We start from the raw sequence: 26,917 nt of genomic DNA on the forward strand, positions 1-26,917 counted from the left end.
GCATCAGAAGCGCGACCAGAGTTGCTAGGAGACGGGCGCGGGCCCTGAGGGGAGGGTCCGCGCGTTGCTAGGAGGCGGGGAGTGGGCCGAGAGGGGCGGTGCCGCGCGTTGCTAGGAGGCGGGGAGTGGGCCGAGAGGGGCGGTGCCGGGCGTTGCTAGGAGGCGGGGAGTGGGCCGAGAGGGGCGGTGCCGCGCGTTGCTAGGAGGCGGGGAGTGGGCCGAGAGGGGCGGGTCTGCGCGTTGCTAGGAGGCGGGGAGTGGGCCGAGAGGGACGGGTCCACGCGTTGCTAGGAGGCGGGGAGTGGGTCGAGAAGGGAGGGGCCGCGCGTTGCTAGGAGGCGGGGAGTGGGCCGAGAGGGGCGGGTCCGCGCGTTGCTAGGAGGCGGGGAGTGGGCCGAGAGGGGCGGTGCCGAGCGTTGCTAGGAGGCGGGGAGTGGGCCGAGAGGGGCGGTGCCGGGCGTTGCTAGGAGGCGGGGAGTGGGCCGAGAAGGGAGGGGCCGCGCGTTGCTAGGAGGCGGGGAGTGGGCCGAGAGGGGCGGTGCCGGGCGTTGCTAGGAGGCGGGGAGTGGGCCGAGAGGGGCGGGTCCGCGCGTTGCTAGGAGGCGGGGAGGGGGCCGAGAGGGGCGGTGCCGGGCGTTGCTAGGAGGCGGGGAGTGGGCCGAGAAGGGAGGGGCCGCGCGTTGCTAGGAGGCGGGGAGTGGGCCGAGAAGGGCGGGGCCGCGCGTTGCTAGGAGGCGGGGAGTGGGCCGAGAGGGGCGGGTCCGCGCGTTGCTAGGAGGCGGGGAGTGGGCCGAGAGGGGCGGGTCCGCGCGTTGCTAGGAGGCGGGGAGTGGGCCGAGAGGGGCGGGTCCGCGCGTTGCTAGGAGGCGGGGAGTGGGCCGAGAGGGGCGGGTCCGCGCGTTGCTAGGAGGCGGGGAGTGGGCCGAGAGGGGCGGGTCCGCGCGTTGCTAGGAGGCGGGGAGTGGGCCGAGAGGGGCGGGTCCGCGCGTTGCTAGGAGGCGGGGAGTGGGCCGAGAGGGGCGGGTCCGCGCGTTGCTAGGAGGCGGGGAGTGGGCCGAGAAGGGAGGGGCCGCGCGTTGCTAGGAAACTGCGGAGCTCCGGCCCGCCAGTGTCCCCCAGTGCTCCCAGTACCCCCCAGTGCCCCCCGCAGTGTCTCCCAGTGTCCCCCAGTCCCCTCCAGCGTCCCCCAGTGTCCCCCAATGACACCGCAGTCCCACCCCAGCGTCCACCAGTGCTCCCAGTACCCTCCCAGTCCCACCCCAGTGTCCACCAGTGCTCCCAGTACCCCCCAGTGCCCCCTCAATGTCCTCCCAGTGTCTCCAGGGCCACACCAGTGCATCCAGTGTCTCCCAGTTCCTCCCCAGTATCGCCCCAGTGTCTCCCAGTGTCCCACTCAGTGCCCCCCAGTGTCTCCCAGTCTGTTCAGCGTCCTCCCAGTGTCCCCCAGGCCCCCCCCACAGTGCGTCCAGTGTTTCCCAGTTCCCCTCCAGTGTCTCCCAGTGCACCCCCAGTGCACGCCCAGTGTCTCCCAGTCCATCCAGTGTCCTCCCAGCCCTCCCAGTGACCCTCCCAATGCCCCCCCAGAGCCCTCCAGTCCCTCCCAGTGCCCCCCACTGTCTCCCAGTCCATCAAGTGTCCTCCCAACACCCCCTACTGCGTCCAGTGTCTCCCAATGCCCCCCCAGTGTCTCCCAATGCCCCCCAAGTGTCGCCCAGTTCCCTCCCAGAGCCCCCTCAGTGTCTCCCAGCCTGTCCAGTGTCCTCCCAGTGTCCCCCAGGCCCCCCGCAGTGCATCCAGTGTCTCCCAGTTCCCTCCCAGTGTCCCCCAGAGCCCCCCCAATGTCTCATAGTGTTCCTCCCAGTGCTCCCCACTGTCTCCCAGTCCATCCAGTGTCCTCCCAGTGTCCCCCAGGCCCCCTGCAGTGTGTCCAGTGTCTCCCAGTTCCCTCCCAGTGTCCCTCAGTGCCCCCCCAGTGTCTTCCAGTGCCCCCCCAGTGTCTTCCAATGCCCCCCCAGTGTCTCCCAGTGTCCCCTAGTTCCCCCCCCAGTGTCTCCCAGTGTCCCTCCCAGTGCCCCCCAGAGTCCCCCAGTCCATCCAGTGTCCTCCCAGTCCTCCCAGTTTCCCCCCACAAGGCCACCTCACCCCGCAGCGACACTCCAGATCCTTTATTGCCGCCCTCTCGGCGCTAACGAGGGTGCCACAACGAGGGACGGCGGCACGGGGAGGCCGCCGCCCCCCTCCAGCCTGGTGTGTCCCCAGGCTGTCCCCAAGGTGGGGTTCAGCGTGGTGGTCACAGTGCCAGGACATGGGCCACCGGGCACCATGTGCCTTCGTTAAGCCCTAACGAGGCTGCCACCGTGATGGAGCACGGCATGGAGATGCCACCACCCTGTCTTGTCCTGCTGAGTCCCCAGAGTGTCCCCAGTCCATCTCCAGGTGGCATCAGGAGCCACACGCCAGGTTCAGCCATGGTGGACACCATGCCACGATGTGCCACGCTCCTTCATTAGCTCTTAACGAGGATGCCACAATGACGGACCACACCATGGAGATGTTGGTACTCTGTCCTGTCCCACCGAGTCCCCAGAGTGTCCCCAAAGCGGCTCCAAGGTCCACAGTTTGGATTCAGACACAGCAAGCTGGTCATAGTGTGGTGGTAAGGGCCACCAGGTGCCACGCTCCTTCATTAGGCCCTAACGAGGCTGCCACCACGATGGACCATGGCACGGAGATGCTGGCTCCTATCCCATCCTGCTGAGTCCCCAGAGTGTCCCCAGTCCATCTCCAAGCAGGACCAGGAGCCATACACCAGGTTCAACCATAGCACGGTGGACACCATGCCACGCTACCACCCTCCTTCGTTAGGTCCTAATGGGGACGCCATAACGATGGACCCCACCATGGAGATGCCGGCGCCCATCCTGTCCTGGTGAGCGTCCCCCATCCATCTCCAAGCGTCCTACGGGCCACACGCCGGATCCTCATCGGGGTGGACCTTCAGGTGACGGGTGAACTGGGGCTTGTAGCGGAAGCGCTTGCCGCAGCGCCCGCAGCCGTAGGGCTTCTCCCCGGTGTGGATGCGTTGGTGCTTGACCAGGTTGGAGCTGACGCAGAAGCTCTTGCCGCAAGCGCCGCAGCGGAAGGGTCGTTCGCCTGTGTGGGTCCTCTGGTGCTCGATGAGGGTGGAGCTCTGCCCGAAGGCCTTCCCGCACTCCCCGCACCGGTAGGGCCGCTCGCCGGTGTGGGTCCGTTGGTGGGACGCCAAGTGGGTCTTCTTCTTGAAGCGCTTCCCACATTGCCCACAGGAGAAGGGCTTCTCCCCCGTGTGGGTCCTCTCGTGCTTGACCAGGTTGGAGCTGAGGCTGAAGGTCTTCCCGCAGCGTCCACAGCCGTAGGGTTTCTCCCCGGTGTGGGTCCGGAGATGCTTGACCAGGTTGGAGGTCCGTCCGAAGGTCTTCCCGCACTCGGGGCATGCGTAGGGCGTCTCGCCGGTGTGGGTGCGGCGATGCTCGGTCAAGGTGGAGCTGCGGCTGAAGGCGCGGGCGCAGACCGGGCAGGCGTAGGGCTTCTCGCCGGTGTGGGTCCGGAGGTGCTCGGCCAAGGTGGAGCTCCGGCTGAAGCTCTTCTCGCATTGGCCGCAGGTGAAGGGTCGCTCACCTGTGTGGGTCCGCTGGTGCTCAATCAGGTTGGAGCTCTGCCCGAAGGTCTTCCCGCACTCGGTGCAGCGGTAGGGCTTCGGTGTTGTCCTGCCGCCCTCCAGGAGACCCAGCAGGTTGATGAAGCCACGTGGGCGACCACCACCACGAGACGGCACCGCGGCACCTGGGAGAGGAACATCTGTTGGGTCATTGTGCAACCACGGAGGGATGTTCCCCAAAGGAGAACATCTCCCAGGTCATTGTGCAACCACGGAGGGATGGTCCCCAAAGGAGAACATCTCCCAGGTCATTGTGCAACCACGGAGGGATGGTCCCCAAAGGAGAACATCTCTTGGTGGGTCATTGTGCAACCATGGAGAGTTATTCCACGCAGGAGAACGTCTCCCAGATGGTGTTTTCTCCACCATGGAGCCCTATTCCCAACAGAAGACCCATCTCCTGGGCAATATTTTTCCAGCCAAGCAGGAGAACATCTCCTGGTCTCTATTTTCTCCACCATGGCGGACTATTCCCAGCAGAAGACCATCTCCTGGCCCCACATTTTCCCCATTTTCTTGGGTTTTTCCCCCAAAAGACCATCTCCTGGGTGCTCTTTGGGCCACCCACGGGCTCGTCCCCGTGTCCCCCCTCACCTGGACAGGGCTCTGTGGGGACGTCCCCGTCACCCCGGTCCTCGGGGGGACGCGGCTCCTCCCCCGGCTCCATCGTGGCGGCTGCGGGCAGCAGGCAGAAATGGGGGGAAAAAAGGCAATAAATGAAAAAAATCCGGTGTTTGCCCCATGCTTTTCACCAAAATCAGGCATTTTCCCCCCAAAACGCACCCCCTCCCATCTTAGTTAATCTGGCAACCCCCACAGCTGGGAGCAAGCGGCCCAATTTCCCCCTTTTTCACCCCAAAACACCCCCCCATTCGGTAATCCTGCACCCTGATTCCCGGCGTCAATCAGCCCGTTTTCCCCCTTTTTCACCCCAAAATGTTATCCCCACCATTAGTTAATTTTGCACCTCCACGCCTGAGAGTAATCGGCCCATCTTTCCCCTTTTTTTACCCCAAAACGCAATTCCCACAATGAGTTAATTCTGCAGCCCCGCACCTGAGAGCACCCAGCCCATTTTCTCCCCTTTTCAGCCCGAAACACAAATCCCACAATGAGTTAATCCTGCACCCTGCGTGCCCAGGAGCAATCAGCCCATTTTCACCCTTTTTCACCCCAAAACACAATCCCCACAATGAGTTAATTTTGCAAACCCCCCACCTGAAAGCAACCGTCCCATTTTCCCCCTTTTTCACCCCAAAACACAATCCCCACAATGAGTTAATTCTACGCCCCCACAACCGAGAGGAATCAGCCCAATTTTCCCCCGTTTCACCCCAAAACACAATCCCCACAATGAGTTAATTTTGCAAAACCCCCACCTCAGAGCAACCGTCCCATTTTCCCCCTTTTTCACCCCAAAATGCCCCCCCCCCAGTTAACTCCTCCCCCAGCCCCAACCCAAACGATCGACCTCTTTTCCCCCTTTTTCACCCCAAAACCCGGGGGGGGGGAACCCTCACCCCGGCCCCACGCGCGCTGCGGCAGCTCCCCGGCACCGACAGGCCCAATCCGGGTGTTTTTCGACCCAAAACGGCGGCGCTTTGCCCGTTCCGGACAATGGTGGCGGGAGAGGGGCGCTTCCTGCCGCAAAGGCTCCCGGGGACACGCCAAGAACACGCGTGGCCCTGGGAACACGTAAGGGACACGCGTGTCCCCTGGGAACACGTGAAGGGACGCTCATGGCCCTGGGAACACGTGAAGGCTCCCAGTAACCCCCCAGTAACCCCCTAGTCCCTCCCAATAACCTCTGAATCCCCTCCCGGTGCTCCCAGTGCCCCCCCCCCAATCCCACCCAGTGCTCCCAGTAACAACCAGTGTGATTCCCAAATCCCGCCATTAACCCTTCAGTGGCCCTTGCGGTCCCTACCAGCACTCCCAGTACCCCCCAATCCCTTCCCAGTGCTCCCAGTGCCATCCCAAATCCCCCCATTAACCCTCCAGTGCCCTTTGCAATGCCTCCCAGTGCTCCCAGTATTCCCAGTGGCCCCCCTCAATCCCTCCCCAGAGCTCCCAGAGCCCCCTAAAATCCTGCCCAGTGCTCCCAGTAACTCCTAGTGTCCCCTGAAACCTTCCTCAGTGCTCCCGGTGCCCCCCAAAGCCACCCCAGTGCTCCCAGTACACCCAGTGGTCCCCCAACCCCTCCCCACTGCCCCCTGAAATCCTGCCCAGTGCTCCCAGTGCCCCCCAAAGCCACCCCAGTGCTCCCAGTATGCCCAGTGGCCCCCTAACCCCTCCCCACTGCCCCCTGAAATCCTGCCCAGTGCTCCCAGTGCCCCCCAAAGCCACCCCAGTGCTCCCAGTATGCCCAGTGGCCCCCTAACTCCTCCCCACTGCCCCCTGAAATCCTGCCCAGCGCTCCCAGTAACTCCTAGTGCCCCTGAAATCCCTCCCAGTGCTCCCAGTACCCCCCAGTTCCCCCCAAATCCCTCTCCACTGCTGCCAGTGCCCCTCCAACTCCCACCAGTGCTCCCAGTGCCCCTCAAAGTCCCTCCCAGTACCCCCCAGTGCCCCCCCAAATCCCTCCCCAGTGCTCCCAGTGCCCCTGACATCCCTCCCAGTAACTCCCAGTCAGGAACGGCGGCAGCAGCAGCGTTCACTACTATTTATTGACATATTGGGGGGGGGGATGGGGGACCCCCCCACCCCCGCAACCCTTCCCCCACCCAGGAGGGACCCAGGCGTCCAGAGCAGCTGGAAGTCACCCGGCTCCGGCGTTGGGGGACGTGGGGACAGTCCTGGATGGGGGGGAGACATGGGGGGCCACGGGGAGGTGGGGTGGGGACATGGGGGTGGGGTAGGGACCTCGGGGACCCTCCCTGGGCTTTGGGGCAGGATGAAGGAGTTGGGTGAGGACAAGATGTTTCTCCAAGATGGACCATAATGGATCTTGGGATGGTCTTCCAAGACGAAGCCACGGCCTTGGGGTGTCATGATGGACCTGGTGCAGGAGGAGGATCCCAGGGTGGTTCTCCAAGATGGAGACACGGTCCTGGGCCAGGATGAGGGTCTCGGGGTGGTCCTCTGAGACCAAGCCATGGCCTTGGGGCACGATGATGGCCCTGGGCTAGGACGATGGATCCCAGGATGGTCCTCCAAGATGGAGACATGGTCCTGGGCCAGGATGAGGGTCTCGGGGTGGTCCTCTGAGACCAAGCCATGGCCTTGGGGCACGATGATGGCCCTGGGCTAGGACGATGGATCCCAGGACGGTCCTCCAAGATGAAGCCGTGGCCTCGGGGCACGCCGACGGACTGGCCCACGCCGAGGCACCCCAGCCTGGCTCCACGGTGGTCTCAGGCGAGGTGGGTGCGCTGGTGCTTGCTGAAGGCCGAGCTCCACCCGAAGGTCTTGCCGCACTGGGCGCAGCGGTAAGGCCGCTCGCCGGTGTGGGTGTGCCGGTGCTCCAGGAGGTTGGCGCTCTGCCGGAAGCTCTTGCCGCAGTCCCCGCAGCGGTAGGGCCGCTCGCCGGTGTGGGTGCGCCGGTGCTTGGCCAAGTGGGAGTTTTGGCAGAAGCTCTTGCCGCAGAGCCCGCAGGTGTAGGGTCGCTCGCCGGTGTGGGTCCGCTGGTGCTGGATGAGGTTGGAGCTCTGCCGGAATGCCTTCCCGCACTCGGTGCAGCGGTAGGGCCGCTCGCCGGTGTGGGTCAACCGGTGCTTGGCCAGGTAGGAGCCGAGGGCGAAGCCCTTGCCGCAGAGCGGGCAGAAGTGCCGCTCGCCCGCCCCGTGGGTCCGCCGGTGCTCGGCCAGGTTGGAGCTCTGGCTGAAGATCTTGCCGCACTCGGGGCACTTGTAGGGCTTCTCGCCGGTGTGGGTCACCTGGTGCCGGAGGAGCTTGGAGCTCTGCCCGAAGGCTTTGCCGCACTCCGGGCACTTGTAGGGCTTGGCGGGCGGGCGGCAAGCCCGGAGGTGCCGGGCCAACCGGCAGCTCCAGAGGAAGGCGGCTCCGCAGTGGGGACATCCCAACGGCTGCTCCGGCTGGTGATGTCGCAGCCCGGCTGGCTGGGCATAGGCTTTGCCGCAAGCCTCGCAGCGGTAGGGTTTGGCTGCGGGACCGTGCCGTCGCCGGCGGTGCCGGGCCAGCTGGGCGCTGCCCTCGAAACGCTCGGGGCAGAGCGGGCAGGCGAAGGCACCGGCGTGGGTCTGCCGGTGGAGGAGCAAGGTGCCGCCGTGCCGGAAGGCCTGGCCGCACTCCTCGCAGCGGTGCGGCCGGTCGTCGCCACGGTCATCGCCGTCGCGGTCGTTGGTGGCGTCGTCCCGATCCTTGCCACCGCCGCTGTGATGTTTCTTCCGGTGTCCAGCCAACGCTGCCGGCCGGGGGAACTGCTCGCCGCAGTCCCGGCACCGGTGCCCGCCGTGAGCCCCCCGCCGGTGCTTGGCCAAGTCGGAGCTGACGGCGAAGCGACGGCCGCATTCGGGGCAGCCGTAGGGCCGCTCGCCGGTGTGGGTCCGCCGGTGGGTGGCCAGGGTGGACTTACGACCGAAAGCCCGGCCACATTCGGGGCAGCCGTAGGGCCGCTCGCCGGTGTGGGTCCGCCGGTGGTGGACCAAGGTGGAGCTCTGGCTGAAGCGGGCGCCGCACTGCCCGCAGCGGAAGGGTTTCTCGCCGGTGTGGGTCCGCTGGTGCTCCAAGAGGGTGGACCCTCGGCTGAAGGCTTTGCCGCACTCGCCGCAGGCGTGGGGCTTGGCTCCGGCGTGACCCTTGCGGTGTTCCAGCAGGGACGAGCTCCAGCCGAAAGCTTTGCCGCATTCCCCGCAGCGGTAGGGCCGCTCGCCCGTGTGCACCCGCCGGTGCTTCAGGAGGTTGGAGCTCTGGGCGAAGGCTTTGCCGCACTCGCCGCAGCGGTAGGGACGCGGGGTGGCTTCCCCGCTGCCATCTTCAACCTCTTCTTCCTCCTCCTCACCTGCAAGGGAGGGAGACAGCGGGGGTCACCCGTGCCTCAGTTTCCCCAACCTGCACCACCGACACGACGGCGAGGACTCACCCGGTGGCAGCTCGGTGGCGGTGGCTGATCCCGACAGCAGCAGTGGGGAGCTGTGGAGGAAAACGGGCTTGGCTGGTGGTGGCACCCATGGGGACGTGGCCCAGGAGTGGGGGGAGACGCTGGGGATGTTGGTTTTGCGGTGAAGGACATTGGTTTTGGGGTGAAGGATGTTAGTTTTGGGGTGAAGGACGTTAGTTTTGGGGCGAAAGAGATGCTGGAAGGTGGGGGCGTCACCTTGGGGACATCATCTTGGGGACGTTGGTCTTGGGGACGTTGGTCTTGGGGTGAGGGAGACCCTAGGACATGGGGCCAGTGGCCTTGGGGTGAAGGAGATCCTGGGACACGGGGACATTGGTCTTGGGGACATTAGTCTTGGGGTGAGGTAGACCCTGGGAGGCGGGACATGACCTTGGGGACAATGTGGTGGCCCTGGGGATGTCCCCAGGGTCACCCCAGGGCACAAGCACCCCATGTCCTCGTCCCCCGTGTCCCCATCCTTGTCTCTGTGACCCAACCCTGTCCTCATTCCCATGTCGTCCTGTCCCCGTCCCTGTGTCCCCACCCCCGTGTCCCCACCCCCATGTCCCTGTCCCCATCCCCGTGTCCCCGTCCCCTTCCCAGTCCCCACGTCCCCGTGTCCCCATCCCGGTCCCCGTCCCCACCTGATGGCCTCGGGGTCCTCCAGCGGGAAGGGCCCGTTGCTGTCACCGTCCTCCAGGAATTCGGGGACCGACGGGGACTCGTCCTGGAGGGGGGGTGGTGTTAGCGGGGGGGGACACGACACCGCGTCATGGGGCGGCCACACGCGTGTGCCCCCGGTGGGGGCAAATCCCCCCCATAGCCCCTAAGGGGGGGCAGATCCCGTCCCGTCCCCGTCCCCCCGCTCACCTCCATTGTCCTCGGCGGCGGCGGCGGCGTTCCCCCCCTTCCCCCCCACCGGGGTCGAAGGTCAGGGGTCAGGGGTCGGTGGGATTGGGGGGGGGCGAAGAGCGGGGGGTGGGGGGGGTGGGGCCCCTTGGCGGCGCCGGCCCCGGGGGCTGCTGGGAGGATGGCCCCCCCTCCCCCTCCCGAACGGCGTCACGCGTGTCATCGGTGGCGTCACCGTAGGCGTCACGCGGGGAGGGGAGCTCAGGGCCTGGACACCTGGGTCCCCCCTGATGTGTGGACCCCCCCGATGTGTGGGGCCCCCCCCAATGTGTGGGACCCCCCCAGACGCGTGGGTCCCCCCCCGGCGCGTGGGTCCCCCCCCGGCGCGGGGGTCCACTATGGCCCAAACACCTGGGTCCACGCTGCCCCTCCCCCCACTCGCCCTCCCCCCCTCAAATTTTGTCAGGGATTTCTCCTTCCCCTCCCCCCCCCCCGCCCCATCCTCCTCTTCCTCTTCCTGTCCCTGCCCCCCCCACTTCCTCTTCCTCCTTCCCGGACGCCTGGGTCCCTTCTCCGCGCCGGGTGAGTCCCTGCGCCGGCGCACCTCAAATTGTCGGATTTCACCCCAATTCGAGGGGCTGGGGGTGGGGGAGGCAGCCGAGCAGTTAGCATTGCAATTAATGGCAGTGGCGACGGCTGCAATTACAAAGAGCAGCGATCAGTTTAATAACGATCGCGGCTGCGTGCTAATCACGATCCGTTGCGGTAATTGCAGTCCAGCTCATTATTGCAATAACGACAATTGTTTGTGCTAATTGCAACCCCCTGCAATAACTGCAATTCACTGCAACCATTGAAATTTGCTGCATTGATCCATTGCATTAATTGCAACCCATCGAATTCATTGCAACCCTTCGAATTAATTGCAACCCATTGAATTAATAGCAACCCATCGAATTAATTGCAATTAATTGCATTAATTGCAATTCCCGGCATCCATTGCAAGTCTTAAACCCGTTGCAATAATTGCAATCGACGTGGCAACGGAGAAGGGCTGCAATTAATTTCTTGCCAGTCCAACCCCCTGCGAGACCCGAGTGTGGCTGATTCACTAATGAATTAATTAATCGTTGGGGTTAATTGGGCAGGCAGGATGCCGAAGGGGCCGCGGCAGCGCCCGGCAGAGCGGTACCGCCTGAAGTACAGCCGGCTGCGGCAGGCGGCGCGGGCGCTGGTGTTCGAGAACGGGGCCCTCTGCGACGAGGTGGCCCGGCTGGAGGCCAAGTGCCTACGGGCGCGGGACGAGCGTCGTTTCCTCCTCACCCGGCTCCTCCAACTCCAGGCAATGGCTGGCCCCGAGGAGGTCCCCAGTGAGGTCACCGGCCGCCGGCCTCGCCGCGGCGGGTCCCGGGCCGACGGGTCAAGAGATGGAGGGAAAGATGGGGCACGGTCAACTGGAGCGAGAGATGGGTCAAGAGATGGGTCGAGGCCAGCTGGGTCAAGAGACGGAGCGAGGGACGGGGCACGGTCAACTGGGTCAAGAGACGGACCAAGGGACGGGGCGTGGTTAACTGGGTCAAGAGATGGGCCAAGAGATGAGTCAAGGCCAACTGGCTCAAGAGATGGACCAAGAGATGAGTCAAGGCCAGCTGGCTCAAGGGATGGGTCAAGGCTGGTTGGGTCAAGAGATGGGGCGAGGCCAACCGGCTCAAGAGATGGACCAAGAGATGGTCCAGGAGATGGGTCAAGGTCCAATGGGCCGAGGGATGGGCCGAGAGACGGTTCAAGGACAGCAGGGCCAAGAGACGGCCCAAGAGATGAGTCAAGAGAGGGGTTGAGGCCAGCGGGGCCGCGGGACAGCCCAAGAGACGATTTGAGGCCAAATGGGCCAAGAGGTGGCCCCAAGCTGGACATGCCGCCGGTGGCCATCTTGAGACCACCTGAGGACACCTCCAGCCCTGCCGGGCCACCAGCGGCCATCTTGAGGCCACCCCCCCGCCGGCGCGGCGGGGTGTTGACCCTGCCCTTGGCGTTGGGGCCTCTGACAGTGCACAGCCTGGGTGTCGGCAGCGTGGGGCCGGGGGCCATCTTGCCCCTGGGCTTCCGTAGCACCCGCCTCTTCGCCAGCACCCGCCGGCCAGCCCGCCGCTGCCTGTACACCTGCCGGATCGTGGCCGGCCCCCGGTGTGAGATCGTGTCCGAGGATGAGCCTGGGAGGGTGCTGGTGGGCCCCACGCCCGACGTCTGCCATGGCCGGCTCCTCCAGGCCCTGGGGGAGGCTGGGGGGCGGCCCCGGGCGATGCCACCAGCCCCCGGCGCTGGCGCTGACTTCTTCGGCCTCACCCACCCCACCGTCCGTCGGCTCCTCCAGGGCGAGGCCGGGGCCTTCCTCCACCCCGAGGAGGAGGAGGAAGAAGAGGAGGAGGAGGAGGAGGACGACGATGATGATGACGACGATGAAGAGGAGGAAGAAGAAGAAGGGGCCGCCCCAGCCTTCGCCTATGCTGACGTCTTCCTCGGCAGCCCCGCCGGCTCCGACGACTGACCCCCCCCGCCCCCAAATAAATGACCCTGCCCTCCGCTGCCGCCATGTTTGTTGTGGGGACGGGGGCACCTGGGTGGAGGGCTGGGACTTCGCCCCAGATGCCTGGGTTCTCCCAGCCCTCCCCTTGGCCGCACCCCTTTGCCTAAAGGGGGTGGGGCCAGAGAAGGGGCATGGCCAAGCCTATATGGGCAATGTGGGCAGGGCTATGCTAATGAAGTTCATTGGGGTGGTGGTCTCCCATGGAGGAGGTGGAGCCATGGTCAAACCAGGGTTTTATTGTCATCATGGGGATGGGGACAAGATATGGGGGGGGAACGTGACCCCCAGTTGGTGGGGCCACGCTCCCCCCCATCTCCTATTGGATGTTGTGGTAGAGGCGGATGATGTCGGGGCAGTCGCCGAGGGCCTGGAGGAGGCGCTCGGCCTGCTCCCGCGTCCCCTCCGGCAGCGTCACCCGGTCCCGGGGGAAGTACTCGATGGCAGCCGAGAGCGGGCGCAGCCCCGAGGCCTCCAGACGCTCCCGCACGGTCCGCAGGGCTGAGGTCTCACAGATGAACTGTGGGGAATGGCCAAGGGGGCTGGGGATGGTCAAGGAGTGGGCAGGAGCTGCTGGGGATGGTCAAGGCGTGGGCAGGAGCTGCTGGGGATGGTCAAGGCGTGGGCAGGAGCTGCTGGGGATGGTCAAGGCGTGGGCAGGAGCTGCTGGGGATGGTCAAGGCGTGGGCAGGAGCTGCTGGGGATGGTCAAGGCGTGGGCAGGAGCTGCTGGGGATGGTCAAGGCGTGGGCAGGAGCTGCTGGGGATGGTCAAGGCGTGGGCAGGAGCTGCTGGGGATGGTCAAGGCGTGGGCAGGAGCTGCTGGGGATGGTCAAGGCACGGCCAAGGGTGGTCGGGGACGGTCAAGGAGTGGGCAGGAGCCGTCAGGGACGGTCAAGACACGGCCAAGGGTGGTTGGGGACGGTCAAGGCGTGGCCAAGGGTGGTCGGGGATGGTCAAGGAATGGCCAAGGGACAGCTGAGAGTGGTCAGGGACAGTCAAGAGTGCTGGGTACAATCAGTGGTGATCAGGGATGGTCCTCAATGGGAAAGGAATGGCCAAGAGCAGTCAGGAAATAAGCAAGAGTGGCTTGGGACAGTCAGCGGTGGTCATGGATGGTCTTGGATGGTCAGAAGTGGCAAACAGTACTCAGGGAACGACTGAGAGTGGCTGGGGAATGGCCAAGAGCGGTTGGGGACAATCAACTGTGGTCATGGATGGTCTTGGATGGTCAGAAATGGCCAACAGTGGCCAGGGAAAAGTGGCCAACAGTGGCCAAGAGCGGTCGGGGTATCAAGAGGACCACTCCATCCGCTCCAAAACCAGCCAAACCCAGGATCCGCTGGCCCACCACCCTCCTCACCCACCTTCAGCGCTGGCTCCTCCTCTTCCTCCTCCTCCTCCTCCGGGCAGACGTCCTGGGCCCCGGCCTCCAGCGCTGCCTCCAATGCCGCCTCCAGAGAGACGGGGTGGCCCTGAAGGTCGCGTGGCCCCACGCATACCACCCCCTTCTGCTCAAAGCTGTGTCGTGCCCCCTCGGCCATCGTTCCCCTGCGGGCACCCGCACCCGACTCAGCCCCGGACGCCTGGGTTCTCGGCCCCCGACGCCTGGTTACCCCTCGGACTGACCCGTGACGGGTGAGGATGAGCCGGACGTCTTGCTGGCTCCGCCGGGGGTTGTCAGTGAGGACCTCCAGGAGAAGAGCCGAGCCACCGGGGCCACGGGCTTCGTAGAGCAGCCGGGCTGCCGCTGCCGATCTCTCCTGAGGGGAAAGGGGGGCTCAGGGATCCCGCCCCAATTTGGAGGGCTCGATCCCCCTTTTTCCCCCCACCCCAAAATCCCCCAGGACCTACCGCGCCGTGGATGGCTGCCTCGATGGAGGCCTTGGGCATGTTCTTCGCCCGGCACTGCTCCACCACGTTGGCCAACTGGGCGTTGAGTGCTGGGTCTGGGCCCCCCTCTGCGGGGAGAGGGGGTGCAGCTGGGATCAGGGGCGGCTGGGGAGACCCCTCCCCAAATCCCAGAGCACCTGGGGAGGGGGTCTGTGGGGCAGGGAGATCCTGGGAGAGCTGGGAGGGTCTGTGGGGCAGAAGGACTTCTAGGATCCTGGAGAACCCCAAGAGATCCTGGGGGACGTGGGGCTGAGAGACATCTGGGGTCCCAGGGGACCCTGGGGGGTGGGGAGATCTCCGTGATCCCAGGGGATCTGGGGAGGTTCTGTGGGGTGGAAAGATCCTGGGGGAGATCGGTGGGGGCTGAGGGACCTCCAGGATCCTGGCCGAGGGGATCTGCTGGGCTGCACGATCCTGGGGGCACTGGGGATGAGCCCCCCCCCCTCCCGCAAGGATCCAGGGTGGTGGAGATCTGAGAAGACCCACTGGGATCCCACCAGCCCCGGAAGAGCCGATGGGATCCCACCAGCCCCGGAAGAGCCGATGGGGTCCCACCAGCCCAGGGACCCCTGTGTCGGGGATCTGGGTGGGGAAGGGGATCCGGCGGGTCCCTACCGCGGGCGGCGGTGCGCAGCATCATGGCGAGGCGCTGGAAGAGGCGGCTGCGGGCGGCGTCGCGCGGACCCTTGACGTTCTTCACCTTGGACCAGCGGTTGTGGCCAGCCCAGGACGGTGACCCAACGTGGAGGGGGCGGCTGGCGGCCACCAGACGGGGCCACCGGGCCAGCGCCAGGGCCCCCACCGCCGCCATGGGGCTGGGTGGGTGGGGTGGGGTGGGACGGGACCCTTCCCCCCCACCAGTGGACCCAGGCGTCCGGGGACACCCTCCCCTCCCCTCCCCTCCCCTCCCCTCCCTTCCCCCACCACGTCCCAGCCGTCCGAGGGCAGCCCGGCCCCTCCCCCCCTGCCGCAAGGGCTGCTGGGTAACACCCACCCCCACCGCGGGGGGGAGGGGGCGGAGGGAAAGGGTGACGTCGGGCTTTTATTTACATAGCCCCGCCCCTTTCCCTCGGGGCGGGGGAAGGAGGGAGGCGTGACCAGTGGGAGGGGACTGGGAGGCACTGGAGGGGACTGGGCGTGGCCAGAGGGCCCTGTAGCGCTGGTAGGGTGTCCTATAGACCCCATAGGGGTGGGGAGGGGCTGCACAGACCCTATAGCACTTGTGGGAGGGTCGTATAGACCCCATAGGAGCAGGGAGGGGCTGCACAGACCCTATAGCACTGGTAGGGTGGCCCTATAGACCCCATAGGGGTGGGGAGGGGCTGCACAGACCCTATAGCACTTGTGGGAGGGTCGTATAGACCCCATAGGGGTGGGGAGGGGCTGCACAGACCCTATAGCACTTGTAGGGTGGCCCTATAGACCCCATAGGAGCGGGGAGGGGCTGCACAGACCCTATAGCACTGGTAGGGTGGCCCTATAGACCCCATAGGGGTGGGGAGGGGCTGCACAGACCCTGTAGCACTTGTGGGAGGGTCGTATAGACGCCATAGGGGTGGTGAGGGGCTGCACAGACCCTATAGCACTTGTAGGGTGGCCCTATAGACCCCACAGGGGTGGGGAGGGGCTGCACAGACCCTATAGCACTGGTAGGGTGGCCCTATAGACCCCCATAGGGGTGGGGAGGGGCTGCACAGACCCTATAGCACTGGTAGGGTGGCCCTATAGACCCCATAGGGGTGGTGAGGGGCTGCACAGACCCTACAGCACTGGTAGGGTGCCCTATAGACCCCATAGGAGGGGTGGGGAGGGGCTGCACAGACCCTATAGCACTTGTAGGGTGGCCCTATAGACCCCATAGGGGTGGTGAGGGGCTGCACAGACCCTATAGCACTTGTAGGGTGGCCCTATAGACCCCATAGGGGTGGGGAGGGGCTGCACAGACCCTATAGCACTGGTAGGGTGGCCCTATAGACCCCATAGGGGTGGGGAGGGGCTGCACAGACCCTATAGCACTGGTAGGGTGGCCCTATAGACCCCATAGGGGTGGGGAGGGGCTGCACAGACCCTATAGCACTTGTAGGGTGCCCTATAGACCCCATAGGGGTGGGGAGGGGCTGCACAGACCCTATAGCACTGGTAGGGTGGCCCTATAGACCCCATAGGCGTGGGGAGGGGCTGCACCGGCGGGGTTTGGGGGTGACAAGGCAGACAGTTGAGAAATGGCTGTGGGAAGGTGGGGTGAGATGTTGGCTGGTGACCCTGAGTCACCGGGAGGGGCTTCCTCCCAAGCAGCGGCCGGTGACAGCCTGCCCCGTGCCTCGTCCCCACCCATCAGTGACCCTTGGTGGCCCAGAGGGCTGGAGAGGTCCCTGGGGGTGCAGCGTGGTGGGGGCTGCTGGCTGGGGTCTGTGGGGAGGTGGAGGAAGGGGTGGGTGGATGGATGTATAGATGGAGATGTTGGGGATGGATGGATGGAGGTGTTTGAGGATGGATGGATGGATGGAGATGTTTGAGGATGGATGGATGGAGATTTCTCGAGATGTTTAGGGATGGAAGGAGAGATGGATGGATGGCTGGAGATGTTTGAGGATGGATGGATGCAGATGTTTGGAAACTTTTAGGGATGGAAGGAGAGATGGATGGATGGATGGAGATGTTTGAGGATGGATGGATATGGATGGAGATGTTTTGGGGTGGATGGATGGAGATTTTGGAGATGAACGGATGGATGGAGATGTTTGAGGATGGATGGAGATGTTTGGGGACTGACAGATGGACGGACACAGAAGCTTGGAGATGGATGGACGGACGGACAGACAGACGGACACCGCTGCCTGCCTCATGCCACCCTGCTCCCCCCCCCCGCCCCGTGGGCGGAAGCGCTGTCACCGTCACCGCAGGAAGGAGGTTGCGGGGGCCCAGATGGCCACTCCTTCCGGGGTGAGGGATGGACTCGTGTCCCTATCGGGGACAGGGATGGGAAGTTGACGTCACCATGAGGCCACCACCGTTGTGCAAGGTGCCGGCGGCAGCTCCCAGGGTTGTGAAAGTGGACAGGAGTGGGGGACGACACCCCAAAATAGGGGTGACCCCCAGCCAGCCGCACCCCAGCACTGGGTAACCCCCACCCTGCGGCTGTACCCCGTCCAGCTGTGCGCCGTGGGGCTGTAACCCATCCAGCTGTGCGCCGTGGGGCTGTACCCTGTCCAGCTGTGCGCCGTGGGGCTGTAACCCATCCAGTTGTGCACCGTGGGGCTGTACCTGTCCAGCTGTGCGCCGTGGGGCTGTAACCCATCCAGCTGTGCACCGTGGGGCTGTACCCTGTCCAGCTGTGCGCCGTGGGGCTGTAACCCATCCAGCTGTGCGCCGTGGGGCTGTACCCATCCAGCTTTTCCCTCCCTCCCTTTCTCCCCCTTTGCCCTTTTCTCCCCCATTTCATGATCTCTCCTTCCCCCCCCTCCCCTTTTTGTCTTCTCCCTCCCAAATTCCTGGCCCTCTCCCCCCTCCCCGCCCCACCCCCCCTTCCTTCCCCTCCCGCCCCGCACCCCCAACTTCTGCTTTGGCCCCCGCTGCCGTCATCCCCTCCTGGCTCCCGACGCGACATGGAGCCCCGGGCTCTGCTCGCCTGCCTGGGGGCAGGTGGGTTCCCGGACCCCTGGGTCCCCCCTGGGTGGGTGTGGGGTGGCACCCGGACCCCCTGGGACCACCGTGCCCCCCCCCGCTCCCCGCAGTGCTGACCTCCTGCCACGGCTCCGGGGTGGACGTGGAGACGGTGATGGTCTTTCACGGGGACGTCAGAGGGGCTTTCGGGCAGACCGTGGCCCAATTCGGCACCATCGACGACGGCGGGTAAGGTGGGGAGGGGCACAACCCAGGGTTGGGGAGGGGTACCCCCCAAAACCTCCCCCACCACTACCCCCTTTCCCCCCCCCCGCCCCCGACAGGGTCCTCGTGGGCGCCCCATTGCAACGCGGCGCTGCCGACCAGAGGGGGATGATTTACCGATGCCGGCACCGCTCGGGGAAGTGTCAGGAGGTCCCCGTCACCGGTGAGCCCTCCCCCCACCCCCCCCAAAACCGGACGCCTGGGACCCCCGGGGAGGAGGAGGATGGTCTCACCCCATCTCTCCTTAGGACCTCCGGGAGCCGTCAACACGTCCCTGGGGTTAGCGCTGGCCGCTGGGGACATGGGGGCCCTGGTGAGTATGGTGCAGGGCTTGGGTGAGGATTGGGGGGGGTAATGGGGTTCACCCCAAAACTGGGCCAACCTGGGCAATGGAAGGGGGATTGTACCCTGGAATCAACCAATCTGGGGTGACGTCATGGAGATTGTGCCCAAAATTGGCCCTTTGGGGACGATATCAAGGAGATTGCACCCAAAACTAGTCTTTCTGGGGTGACATCAAGGAGGTTGCACCCCAAAACTGGTCTTCCTGGGGTGACATCAAGGAGGTTGCACCCCAAAACTGGTCTTTCTGGGGTGACATCAAGGAGGTTGCACCCCAAAACTGGTCTTTCTGGGGTGACATCAAGGGGACTGCTCCCCCAAGAAGTGGCCACCCCTGGTGGTGCCCTGCGTATTGCCCCCCCCCCATTCCCTCATCCTGAGCTCTGCTGATTTCGGGGTCTCCCGCCCCCCCCAACCCAGGCGTGCGGCCCCACGGTGCCCCAAGCCTGCGGGGAGAACGTCCACCTCAACGGCTTCTGCGTCCTCCTTGACACCAACCTCCAGCAGCTCCAGCGCATCCCAAATGCCCAACCAGGTATGGGGGTCACCAGGGAAGGGATGCGTTGGGCACATCCTGGCCCGGTTGACCATGGGGATGTCCCCGTGCCCCTTTGCAGAGTGTCCCAAGCGCTCCTCAGATGTGGTGCTTCTCATCGATGGCTCAGGCAGCATCAAACCCAGGGAGTTCTTGAAGATGAAGACCTTCATCATGGAGGTGATGAGGCGCTTCAAGGGCACCGACACGCAGGTACCACCCACCCAGGCGCCGGCGGTGACCCCCCAAGGGGGTGTCATCTCGGGGGGTTGTCTCCGTCGCACGTGGCTCCTCGCAAAGGGTGATGTTTTGGGCTGCTCTTCCCTCTTGGCAATGGAGTGGCATTTTGGGTGGCTGCTACCGCGGTGGTTGTGTCCCCACCAGTGTGTCCCCACATTGTCCCTTCCCTGCTCCCCGCCCCCCAGTTTGCTCTCACCCAGTTCTCCGATATTGTCTTGAACCACTTTGACTTCAACACCTTCCGGAGGTCCCGTGACCCCATCGCGCTGCTGAATAAGGTGCAGCAGCTCCAGAGCTCCACCCGCACTGCCACGGCCATCTGGAAAGTCCTGTGAGTCACGTCCTCCCCGCTGCTACCTCTAGCACCTGTGACCACCCTCCCACCCGCTATGGGGTGAAGGGGAGACCCTCATCCTTTGCGTCCTCCTTCCCTGGCGCAGGACGGACATGTTCATCCCTGGCAAAGGGGCCCGAGAAGATGCCAACAAGATCCTCATTGTGATCACAGACGGGAGGAAGTATGACGACAGGCTGGAGTACTCAGAAGTCATCCCGTTGGCCAACAACATGGGGGTCACCCGTTACGCCATCGGGGTGAGGGACCTGCCCAAAGCCATGCACCCCCAAGCAACGAGCCATCCCAAACACATCTGTCCATCCAGCCATCCATTTGTCCATCCATCTCCGAATGTCTCCATCCATTCAACCATCCAACCCTTTTTAAACATGGCCATCCATCCATCCATCCATCCCTAACCATCTCCATCCATTCTATTCCTGTCTGTCCATCCCTCCCTCTCCAAGCACCCGGCCACCCATCCTTCCTTCCCTCCCCAAACCTCTCCGTCCCTCCATCCGGCCATCCTTCTCCGACCACAGGTGGGCAGTGCTTTCGTGGACCCAGCTGCCGTAGAGGAGCTCCACACCATCGCCTCCGAACCCAGCAAGGACCACGTCTTCCGGGTGGACAACTTTGACGCCCTGCAGGGCATCCAGAACCAGCTGCAGGAGAAGATCTTTGCCATCGAGGGTACTGGGGGGCCGGGGGACAGCTGAGGGGGTGGTTGAGGGGGGCGGTTGGTGCCCCCCACTCACCCCTGCCTCCCCCCAGGCACCCAGTCTGCCCACAGCAGCTCCTTCCAGCTGGAGATGGCCCAGGAGGGCTTCAGCGCCCTGCTCACTCCCGTAAGTGACCCCTGGCCACCCGTGACCGTCCCCATGCCCATGGGGTGTCCCTGGGGCAGGACTGACTCCTCTCCCCACACCACTGTCCCCCTCCCCATCTTTACTGGTGCAGGAGGGGCCCGTACTGGGAGCAGTGGGAGCCTACGACTGGTCCGGAGGGGTCTTTGTCTACAGCAGGAGTGGGGAGACCACCTTCGTCAACGTGTCCCGAGCCGCCAGGGACATGAACGACGCCTACTTGGGTAAGGTCCCCACCAGGGCCCCGGGGATGGTGGCGTCCCCATGAGGTCCTGGGGATGTCAGTGTCCCCATGAGGGTCCCCGTGTGGGGCTGGGGACATTGGGTTCCCACGAGGTTCTTGGGGACATCAGGCCCTGGCGAGGGTCCCCGTGAGTGTGCTGGGGACATCGGCGTCCTCACAGGTGTCTTGGGGAAGTCAGGTCCTTGCGAATGTCCCCATGAGAGTCCTGGGGACATCCATGTCCTCACAATGTTCCTGGGGACATTGGTGTCCCCATGAGGTCCAGGGGACACCAGCACCTCCACAAGAGGCTTTGGGACATTGGTGTCCCCATGAGGTCCTGGGGATGGTGGCGTCCCCATGAGGTCCTGGGGCCGTCAGCGTCCCTGCACGGCTGCTGGGGCCGCTGGCACCCCCAGGAGGGTCCCCGCTGACCCCCGCTGTGACCAGGCTACGCGGCCGAGTCCCTGTCCCTGGAGGGCAGCCGGGCGCTGGCGCTGGGGGCCCCCCGCTACCGCCACGTTGGCCGCCTCCTCCTCTTCCACCTCCGCGGCCCCCGGGCTGCCTGGGAGCTCCTGGCCGATGCCACGGGGCCGCAGGTAACGGCGGGGACGCGGGGAGGGGACATGGGGGTGCCGGGGAGGGGGGGAACCCCCCAGCCGGCCCCACGGCCGCTTGTGCCCGCAGGTGGGCTCCTACTTCGGGGCGTCCCTGTGCGCCCTGGACGCCGACGGGGACGGCTCGGCCGAGGTGGTGCTGGTGGGGGCCCCCATGTTCTACGAGGCCGGCAGCGGGGGCCACGTGGCCGTCTGCACCCTGAGGCCGAAGGTAGGGGACCCCCACCCCACCCCACCCCACCTCGCCCCAGGGCGGGCAGAGGGGGGCACCCAGCGCCTCGTCCCCCCCAGGGTGGCCAGCTGCGGTGCCAGCAGACGCTGCAGGGACAGCCCGGCCACCCCTTGGGGCGCTTTGGGGCCAGCCTGGCTCGCCTGGGGGACGTCGACGGGGACCGGTGGCCCGACGTGGCCGTGGGGGCCCCGCTGGAGGACGAGGAGCGGGGGGCCGTCTACGTCTTCCGCGGGAAGCGGGGCGGCGTCACCTCCCAGTACAGCCAGGTGAGACCCCCCCAAACCCTGGTCCTGGGGGTGGGGATGTCCCAGGTCATGGGTGCCTGCTGGGTGACGGAGAGGTTCCCGGGTGGTGGGGACATCCTGGGTGCTGGAGAAACCTTGGATGCTGGAGATGTCCTGGGTGATGGAGATGTCCTGGGTGGTGGAGGCATCTAGACTGATGGAGATGTCTTGTGTGGTGGAGGCGTCTTGGATGCTGGAGATGTTCTGGGTAATGGAGGCATCTGGGTTGGTGGAGGCATCTTGGGTGGTGGAGAGGTCCTGGGTGCTGGACACATATTGGGTGCTGAAGATATCTTGGGTGCTGGAGACATCTTGCATGCTGAAGACGTCTTGGATGCTGGAGACGTCTTGCATGCTGGAGATGCTCCAGCTGCCCAAGATGTCCTGAAAGCTGGAGACGCTCCAGCTCCTGAAGATGCCCCAGGTGCTGGGAATATCTTGGGCCCCAGAGACGTCTCACCCGCTCGGGCACCTCTGTCTCCCCCAGCGCATCTCAGGTGCCCGGTTCTCCAGCGGGCCACGCTATTTTGGCCAGGCCATCAGCGGTGGCCAGGACCTGACAGGGGACAGGCTGCCGGACGTGGCCGTGGGCGCCCAGGGACAGGTTCTGCTGCTCAGGTGCGCTCGGAGGACCACGTGGGACCTTCCACGGCCTGGAGGATGCAGTGGCCGCCACCAACCCCCCTCCGGTTGTCACCGCCAGGTCCCAGCCGCTGCTCAAGGTCCGTGTGTCGGTGGCTTTCCAGCCCCAGGAGATCCCCACGGCCGCCTTTGACTGCCAGGAGGAGGAAGCGCTCAAGGGGGAAGTGGCCAAGGCTCAGATCTGCTTCCTCAGCACCAAGAAAACCCCCGATAACTTTGGTGAGACCTCCCAGGTGTCCATCTGGACCCCCAAAGCAGCTGCAGGTGTCCCCAAGACTCCCCAGAAGTGTACATAGACCCCCCAAACCCCCTCCCCATGTTCTCAAGACCCCCAGAATTCCATCTGTCTTCCCAAAGCCCTTCCAGGTATCCGTAAGACCCCCAGAAGTTCCTGTGGCCTCCTAAATCCCCTCCATATGTCCTCAAGACCCACCAGAAGCCTGTCTGGCCTCCCAAAGCCCCTGCAGATGTGCCCATCACCCCCGAGATGTCTGTCTGGCCTCCCAGAGACCCTTCAGATATCTCCCAAGCCCCCCAGATGTCCATCTGGCCTCCCAGAGCCACTCCAGATGTCCTCAAGATCCCCAGTCCCCCTCCAGATGTCCCCAAATCCCCCGGAAGTCCCCATGGACTCCTAAACCACCTCCTGATGTCCTCAAGAGCCTCCAAGATCCACCTGGCTCTCCATCTCCCCCTTTCCCAGCATCCTGGGGGGCTGCCGGAGACCCCGGCCACCCACCTTCCCCTTTCCCCGCAGGCAGCCAACTTTCCACCACCCTCCGGTACCAGGCGGCCCTGGATCCCGGCCGGGCAATGGTCCGGGCCGTCTTTGCCGGCAGCGCCGCCGTCCGCAACGGGACCCTCCAGCTGGGTGTCGGACAGAGGTGCGAGACCTTGGCCATCGCCTTCACGGTGGGTGTCGGAAGGGCCCCGGCAGGGGGGTCTGGGGGTCGCCCACCCCACGGCCCCAGCCTGGGGGACACGGTCGTCTCTCTGTGCCGGGCAGGGGTGCCCACGGGACACGCTGACCCCCCTGGTGCTGCGCCTCACCTACGATGCCACGGGGGACCCCATCAAGGTGGCCGGGGGCCTGCGGCCAGCCTTGAGCGAGGACTCGGAGATGGTGGCCGTGGGCACGGTAGGGGCTGGGGGGCACCCTACGGCAGTGGCGTTGTGGGGGAGCGGTGATGGGGCGTAGGGTTGGGAGGATGTGGAGGGATGGAGGGAGAGGTGGGATGGAAGGAAGGATGGACGGAGGGATGGAAGGAGAGGTGGGATGGAAGGAAGGACGGACAGAGGGATGGAAGGAGAGGTGGAATGGAAGGAAGGACGGACGGAGGGATGGAAGGAGAGGTGGGATGGAAGGAAGGGTGGGATGGAAGGAAGGGTGGATGGAGGGATGGAAGGAGAGGTGGGATGGAAGGAAGGATGGACGGAGGGATGGAAGGAGAGGTGGGACGGACAGAAGGGCACGAGGAAGGAAGTTCAGATGGATCCACGGACAGAAGGGAGGTGGGGTGGATGGACGGAAGGGAGGACGGGAGGAACCAAGGGAAGATGGGAGGAAGGGAGGAAGGACAGACACATGGACAGAAGGGAGGGAGGACAGAAGGACGAGGGACAGTGGCTAGAGGGGTGGGAGGAAGGAAGGACACAAGGACAGACTAGAAAGACGGACCCGTGGAAGGACATCTGTGCATGGGGAGGGTTGGAAGGAACAAGGAGAGCCAGGGTGGGTGGGCAGACGGACAGACAGCTGGCTGAGGGGTGGGAGGACGAAGGAGAGGAAGGGCAGACAGACAGACAGCCGGCCGGGGGACAGACGGACAGACAGACGAGGCGTCTCCTCAGCTGCCCTTTGAGAAGGACTGTGGCGCCGACAACATCTGCATAGACGACCTCCAGATCTCCTTCAACTTCTCGGGGTAGGTCCCCCCCGTTCCCTGTGTCAGGGGGACACCCGCGGACGCCGGGGTCTGCCCCCACCTGCACCACCCCCCTCTGTTGTCCCACCCCAGGCTGGAGACCGTCGTGGTGGGGGTGACCGATGAGGTGGACATCACCGTCACCCTCCGCAACCGCGGGGAGGACTCGTACGGAGCCACCGTCCAGCTGCAGCACGCTGAGGCCCTCTCCTACCGCAAGGCTGTAGTGCTCCAGGTACCCCCACCCTCACGGACCCCCCAAAATCCTTCAGAGCCTCCAAGAGCCCCCTAGAAGTCCCCAAGACCCTCCAGGAGTCCATCTGGCCTCCTAAAGCCCTTCCAGATACCCTCAAGACCATCTAAAAGTTCATGTGGATGCCCAGCTCCCCTCCCAATGTCCTCAAGATCCCCCAGAAGGCCATGTGGCCTCCTAGACGCTCTCCAGATGTCCTCTAGACCCTCCAAACCCACTCCAGATGTCATCAAGAGCCCCAAGAAGTCCATGTAGCCCATCAAACCCCCTCCAGATGTCCTCAAGACCCCCCAGAAGCCCATCTGACCTCCAGCCCTCCTCCAGACATCCCCTGACCCCCCAAGTTGTCTTGCCCACCCCCATCCCCACCCCTGACACCCACTGGGGTGTTCTCAGTCCTCCAGGAAGTCCATATCCCTGCGCTGCAACTCAGAGCCGGCGGAGGGACCGTGGCGCAGGACCCTCTGCCTCGTCAACCATCCCATCTTCCACCCCGGCGCTGAGGTAGGGGGGTCCCCGGTGTCCCCGTGTCCCCCCAGCCCACTCTGGCGCATGGGGACGTCGCCGTGAGGTGGGTTGGGGGTGACGCCCGGGCGTCCCGTCCCGCAGGTTGTGTTCACCGTCACCCTGGACGTGCCCCACGGCGCGGAGCTGGGGGACGTGTTGGAGGTGGTGGCCAATGCCAGCAGGTGAGCGACAGGGGCACAGGGGGTGTGGGGTGGGCAATGGGGGGGGTGAGGTGACCCGTGTGACACCCCTCTGCCGCAGTGACAACGGGGCGCCGGGCGGCCGGGGGCAGCGCGCCGAGATCCCGGTGAAGTACAGCGTCTTCCTCGTCCTCACCAGGTAGGGGATGCCACCTCCCCGGGCCACCCCCACCCCACCCATGTCACCTCCCCCTGTCTCCATGTTCCCAAGGTGCCACCAGCCCCACGTCCCTCATCCCCAGTGCACCAGCCCCGTGTCCCTGGTCCCCAACCTGCCACCAGCCCCGTGTCCCTGGTCCCCCACGCGCCCCTCCACGTGTCCCCAACCTGCCCCCCCGTGCTCCCCACCACGTCCCCTCTCGTCCCCACCAGCGCCCCGGACTCCACCAAGTACGTCAACGTCTCGACCCGCGCGGGGGCCCCCACCAGCGCCCCCGTCACCCACCACTACGAGGTGAGGGGGGGAGGGCGGGGGCGATCCCGGACACCTGGGTCCCCCGTCCCGCTGGGGTCCTGTCCCCACCGTCCCCCTCCCTGCGGCAGGTGAAGATCTTGGGCCAGCGGGGCCTCCCCATCAACGTCACCTTCCTGGTCCCCACGGCCCTGGGGGGGACCCCGCTGTGGGACCAGGTGGAGGTGACCCCTGACCAGGTAACGGCCCCCCACCCCCCGCCCCCCAAGACGGGGCTGACCCCCGTCAGCTGCCCCCAAGACGGGGGTGACCCCCGTCAGCTGCCCCCCAAGACGGGGGTGACCCCAAAGCGGGGGCAGCCCGGAGCGGGGGTTCCCAGAAGCGGGGTCCCCCACCTGCCCCCCCCAGCAGGAGCTGGTGCAGTGCCGGGCGGTGGCCGAGCACCCGGGGGTCCCCGACGTCCCCCAGCGGCTGCGGGAGCGCCCCGTGCTGGTGAGTGCCGCCCCCGGGGCCGTGGGGCAGGGGCTGCCCCCAGCCCCCCGTCACCCCCCGCCCCTCTCCCCCCCAGGACTGCGCCGTGGCCGCCTGCCAGGAGCTGCAGTGCCGGGTGCGGGAGCTGGAGCCCCCCCGGGCCCTGGGCTTCAGCCTCGGGGGGAGCCTGGCCCTGGGCTGGCTGGCGCCGGTAAGGGGGCAGCCGTGGGGCAGCCGGGGCGGGGGGCACCCCGCCGGCTGCCCCGGGACGAGGGGCCAACCGGGGACGGGGAGGGCGGCCTGGGGCGGCGGCGGGGCCCCCACGGCTGCCCCACGGCTGCCCCCACCCCAGACCCGGCAGCCCAAGGTGGTGGTGCAGAGCTCGGCCCGGGTCCTCTACGACGTGGGGCGCTACTGGAACGGCGGGGGGGGGCCCCAGCTCCGGGTGCAGACGGAGGTGGAGCGCCTGGAGCCCCCCAACCCGCTGCCCCTCATCCTGGGGGGCACGGCGGGGGGGCTGCTCCTGCTGGGCCTGCTGGCGCTGGCGCTCTACAAGGTGAGGGGGCGGGGCCTGCGGGAGCCCCGCCCTCATGGGGTGGGGGCGGGGCCTCCTCCCCTCCCCCACCCCGGGTTCACCCGCCCCCCCATCCCATCCCCCCCCCCCAGGTGGGCTTCTTCAAGCGCCGCTACAAGGAGCTGATGGAGGGCGACGGGACCCCCACGGCCCCCCTGGGCGACCCCCAGGGGTGAGGCGGCCGCCGGACGTGGGGGGGTGGGAAAAGGGGGTGCCCGGACCCCCGGCTCCCCTGGGGAGCCGTGTGACCCCCCACGTCCCTCCCGAGGACTTGGGCATCCAGCCCCCCCC

The 26,917-nt window shown here is 65.7% G+C and overlaps 4 protein-coding genes across 9 annotated transcripts; 2 read left to right on the forward strand and 2 right to left on the reverse strand.

Annotated features, from left to right (window-relative positions):
• Positions 1-2,150: 2,150 nt before the first annotated feature.
• LOC142074626 (uncharacterized) lies at positions 2,151-10,296 on the reverse strand. Of its 3 annotated transcripts, none has more exons than XM_075135358.1 (4): positions 10,210-10,296; positions 9,401-9,483; positions 7,057-8,657; positions 2,151-3,754 (listed from the first exon to the last, which is right to left on the reverse strand). In XM_075135358.1, exons 1-4 carry the CDS (start codon positions 10,275-10,277, stop codon positions 2,960-2,962), a joined length of 2,547 nt encoding a protein of 848 aa, XP_074991459.1. In that variant the 5' UTR covers positions 10,278-10,296; the 3' UTR covers positions 2,151-2,959. The 3 variants fall into 3 exon arrangements, with proteins under 3 accessions (XP_074991459.1, XP_074991458.1, XP_074991457.1); XM_075135356.1 differs by lacking the exons at positions 2,151-3,754; positions 10,210-10,296 and adding exons at positions 8,739-8,788; positions 9,627-9,827 and having other exon boundaries at positions 6,351-8,657; XM_075135357.1 differs by lacking the exons at positions 7,057-8,657; positions 9,401-9,483; positions 10,210-10,296 and adding exons at positions 4,292-4,372; positions 5,218-5,474 and having other exon boundaries at positions 2,151-3,822.
• LOC142074628 (transforming growth factor beta regulator 1-like) lies at positions 9,827-12,185 on the forward strand. 2 transcript variants are annotated; one of them, XM_075135359.1, is made up of 2 exons: positions 9,827-10,187; positions 10,754-12,185. In XM_075135359.1, the coding sequence occupies exons 1-2, from the start codon at positions 9,896-9,898 to the stop codon at positions 12,148-12,150; spliced, it is 1,689 nt and encodes a 562-aa protein (XP_074991460.1). In that variant the 5' UTR covers positions 9,827-9,895; the 3' UTR covers positions 12,151-12,185. The 2 variants fall into 2 exon arrangements, with proteins under 2 accessions (XP_074991460.1, XP_074991461.1); XM_075135360.1 differs by having other exon boundaries at positions 10,164-12,179.
• Positions 12,186-12,405: 220 nt separating this feature from the next.
• Positions 12,406-15,030, reverse strand: TACO1 (translational activator of cytochrome c oxidase I). The gene is made up of 5 exons (XM_075135386.1): positions 14,694-15,030; positions 14,040-14,146; positions 13,815-13,948; positions 13,553-13,736; positions 12,406-12,706 (listed from the first exon to the last, which is right to left on the reverse strand). Exons 1-5 carry the CDS (start codon positions 14,887-14,889, stop codon positions 12,506-12,508), a joined length of 822 nt encoding a protein of 273 aa, XP_074991487.1. The 5' UTR covers positions 14,890-15,030; the 3' UTR covers positions 12,406-12,505.
• Positions 15,031-17,634: 2,604 nt separating this feature from the next.
• LOC142074616 (integrin alpha-M-like) lies at positions 17,635-26,845 on the forward strand. 3 transcript variants are annotated; one of them, XM_075135338.1, is made up of 29 exons: positions 17,635-17,720; positions 17,813-17,930; positions 18,026-18,129; positions 18,215-18,279; positions 18,729-18,843; positions 18,926-19,056; positions 19,269-19,414; positions 19,524-19,677; positions 19,963-20,113; positions 20,195-20,268; positions 20,381-20,510; positions 20,960-21,108; positions 21,197-21,337; positions 21,418-21,624; positions 22,130-22,260; positions 22,346-22,503; positions 23,042-23,196; positions 23,291-23,422; positions 24,136-24,209; positions 24,303-24,444; positions 24,859-24,966; positions 25,072-25,151; positions 25,231-25,308; positions 25,542-25,623; positions 25,713-25,820; positions 25,990-26,073; positions 26,150-26,263; positions 26,405-26,608; positions 26,719-26,845. In XM_075135338.1, exons 1-29 carry the CDS (start codon positions 17,684-17,686, stop codon positions 26,800-26,802), a joined length of 3,456 nt encoding a protein of 1,151 aa, XP_074991439.1. In that variant the 5' UTR covers positions 17,635-17,683; the 3' UTR covers positions 26,803-26,845. The 3 variants fall into 3 exon arrangements, with proteins under 3 accessions (XP_074991439.1, XP_074991441.1, XP_074991440.1); XM_075135340.1 differs by having other exon boundaries at positions 26,432-26,608; XM_075135339.1 differs by having other exon boundaries at positions 25,993-26,073.
• Positions 26,846-26,917: the final 72 nt, after the last annotated feature.

This window comes from Calonectris borealis, chromosome 39 (assembly GCF_964195595.1).
Source record: "Calonectris borealis chromosome 39, bCalBor7.hap1.2, whole genome shotgun sequence".
NCBI lineage: Eukaryota > Metazoa > Chordata > Aves > Procellariiformes > Procellariidae > Calonectris > Calonectris borealis.